The 2,500-nt window shown below is 47.1% G+C and overlaps 1 protein-coding gene across 1 annotated transcript in view; it reads left to right on the forward strand.

Annotated features, from left to right (window-relative positions):
• Nucleotides 1-2,500, forward strand: part of LOC139374612 (huntingtin) — a 137,888-nt gene that overhangs the window by 122,814 nt on the left and 12,574 nt on the right. Inside the window, exons 58-60 of the mRNA XM_071115640.1 lie at nucleotides 398-480; nucleotides 1,371-1,501; nucleotides 1,687-1,819. Of these exons, the coding sequence (XP_070971741.1) occupies nucleotides 398-480; nucleotides 1,371-1,501; nucleotides 1,687-1,819 (347 nt within the window). The remainder of the gene's footprint in view (nucleotides 1-397; nucleotides 481-1,370; nucleotides 1,502-1,686; nucleotides 1,820-2,500) is intronic.

The raw sequence follows: 2,500 nt of genomic DNA on the forward strand, positions 1-2,500 counted from the left end.
TACCTGGTACCCTGTCCCCTCCCTGTCTCATCAGGTAACATACCTGGTACCCTGACCCCTCCCTGTCTCATCAGGTAACATACCTGGTCCCCTCCCTGTCTCATCAGGTAACATACCTGGTACCCTGTCCCCTCCCTGTCTCATCAGGTAACATACCTGGTACCCTGTCCCCTCCCTGTCTCATCAGGTAACACACCTGGTACCCTGTCCTCTCCCTGTCTGCTGTCTCACCAGGTAACCCACCTGGTACCATGTCCACTCCCTGTCTCACCAGGTAGACCTAGTTGTTTCTAGTAGTGTCATCCAGGGGTCAGATCCATTCAGCTGTGCAGGGTTCAGAGGTCCTCATGGGTCCTAGTAATTGATGAACAGTGTGTTTCTCTGTGTGTCTCAGCAGGTACACTGATCAGCCATGAGAAACTCCTGCTGCAGATCAACACAGAGAGAGAGATGGGAAACATGGACTACAAACTGGGACAGGTAGGATGGAAGGAGAGAGAGATGGGGAACATGGACTACAAACTGGGACAAGTAGGATGGAAGGAGAGAGAGATGGACTACAAACTGGGACAGGTAGGATGGAAGGAGAGAGAGATGGACTACAAACTGGGACAGGTAGGATGGAAGGAGAGAGAGATGGGGAACATGGACTACAAACTGGGACAAGTAGGATGGAGGGATGGAAGGAGAGAGAGATGGGAAACATGGACTACAAACTGGGACAGGTATGATGGAGGGATGGAAGGAGAGAGAGATGAGAAACGTGGACTACAAACTGGGACAGGTATGATGGAGGGATGGAAGGAGAGAGAGATGAGAAACGTGGACTACAAACTGGGACAGGTATGATGGAGGGATGGAAGGAGAGAGAGATGAGAAACGTGGACTACAAACTGGGACAGGTATGATGGAAGGAGAGAGAGATGGACTACAAACTGGGACAGGTAGGATGGAAGGAGAGAGAGATGGGGAACATGGACTACAAACTGTCCTTCTCTTGCAGATATGTTCAGTCTCTAATTCCTCTCCTTTATTGTCTCTCTCTCTCTCTAATTCCTCTCCTTTATTGTCTCTCTCTCTAATTCCTCTCCTTTATTGTCTCTCTCTCTCTCTCTCTAAATCCTCTCCTTTATTGTCTCTCTCTCTAATTCCTCTCCTTTATTGTCTCTCTCTCTCTCTCTCTAAATCCTCTCCTTTATTGTCTCTCTCTCTAATTCCTCTCCTTTATTGTCTCTCTCTCTCTCTAAATCCTCTCCTTTATTGTCTCTCTCTCTAATTCCTCTCCTTTATTGTCTCTCTCTCTCTCTAAATCCTCTCCTTTATTGTCTCTCTCTCTCTCTAATTCCACTCCTTGTCTCTCTCTCCATCAGGTGTCCATCCATTCTGTGTGGCTGGGGAACAACATTACCCCTCTGAGAGAGGAAGAGTGGGGTGAGGATGAGGAAGATGAGACTGATACTCCGGCCCCCGCCTCTCTTCCTACCTCTCCTATCAACTCCAGGTAAGACACACACACACACACACACACACACACACACACACACACACACACACACACACACACACACACACACCTCTAACCTCCTCTCTTCCTACCTCTCCTATCAACTCCATGTAAGACACACACACACACACACACCTTTCTCTCTCTCTCTCTCTCTAACCTCCTCTCTTCTCCCTCTACAGGAAGCATCGTGCAGGTGTAGACATCCACTCCTGTTCTCAGTTCCTATTGGAGCTCTACAGCCAGTGGCTCCTCCCCGGTTCCCCTAGCAACAGACGCACCCCTGTTGTGCTCATCAGCGAGGTGGTCCGATCGGTAAGAACACAGACTCTGTAGTTTGTAAGAACACAGACTCGGTAGTTTGTAAGAACACAGACTCGGTAGTTTGTAAGAACACAGACTCGGTAGTTTGTAAGAACACAGACTCGGTAGTTTGTAAGAACACAGACTCGGTAGTTTGTAAGAACACAGACTCGGTAGTTTGTAAGAACACAGACTCGGTAGTTTGTAAGAACACAGACTCGGTAGTTTGTAAGAACACAGACTTGGTAGTTTGTAAGAACACAGACTCTGTAGTTTGTAAGAACACAGACTCGGTAGTTTGTAAGAACACAGACTCGGTAGTTTGTAAGAACACAGACTCGGTAGTTTGTAAGAACACAGACTCGGTAGTTTGTAAGAACACAGACTTGGTAGTTTGTAAGAACACAGACTTGGTAGTTTGTAAGAACACAGACTCGGTAGTTTGTAAGAACACAGACTCGGTAGTTTGTAAGAACACAGACTCGGTAGTTTGTAAGAACACAGACTCGGTAGTTTGTAAGAACACAGACTTGGTAGTTTGTAAGAACACAGACTCGGTAGTTTGTAAGAACACAGACTCGGTAGTACGGGGAGAGTGCACGCTTCTGGAGAAGGCGAGAGAATCACTCTCTTTATTTCTTTGTTTATCATTTCCTTGGTTGTTCAGAGGTCTCTGTCTCTCTCTCTCTGTCT

The sequence above is a fragment of the Oncorhynchus clarkii genome, chromosome 19 (assembly GCF_045791955.1).
Source record: "Oncorhynchus clarkii lewisi isolate Uvic-CL-2024 chromosome 19, UVic_Ocla_1.0, whole genome shotgun sequence".
NCBI lineage: Eukaryota > Metazoa > Chordata > Actinopteri > Salmoniformes > Salmonidae > Oncorhynchus > Oncorhynchus clarkii.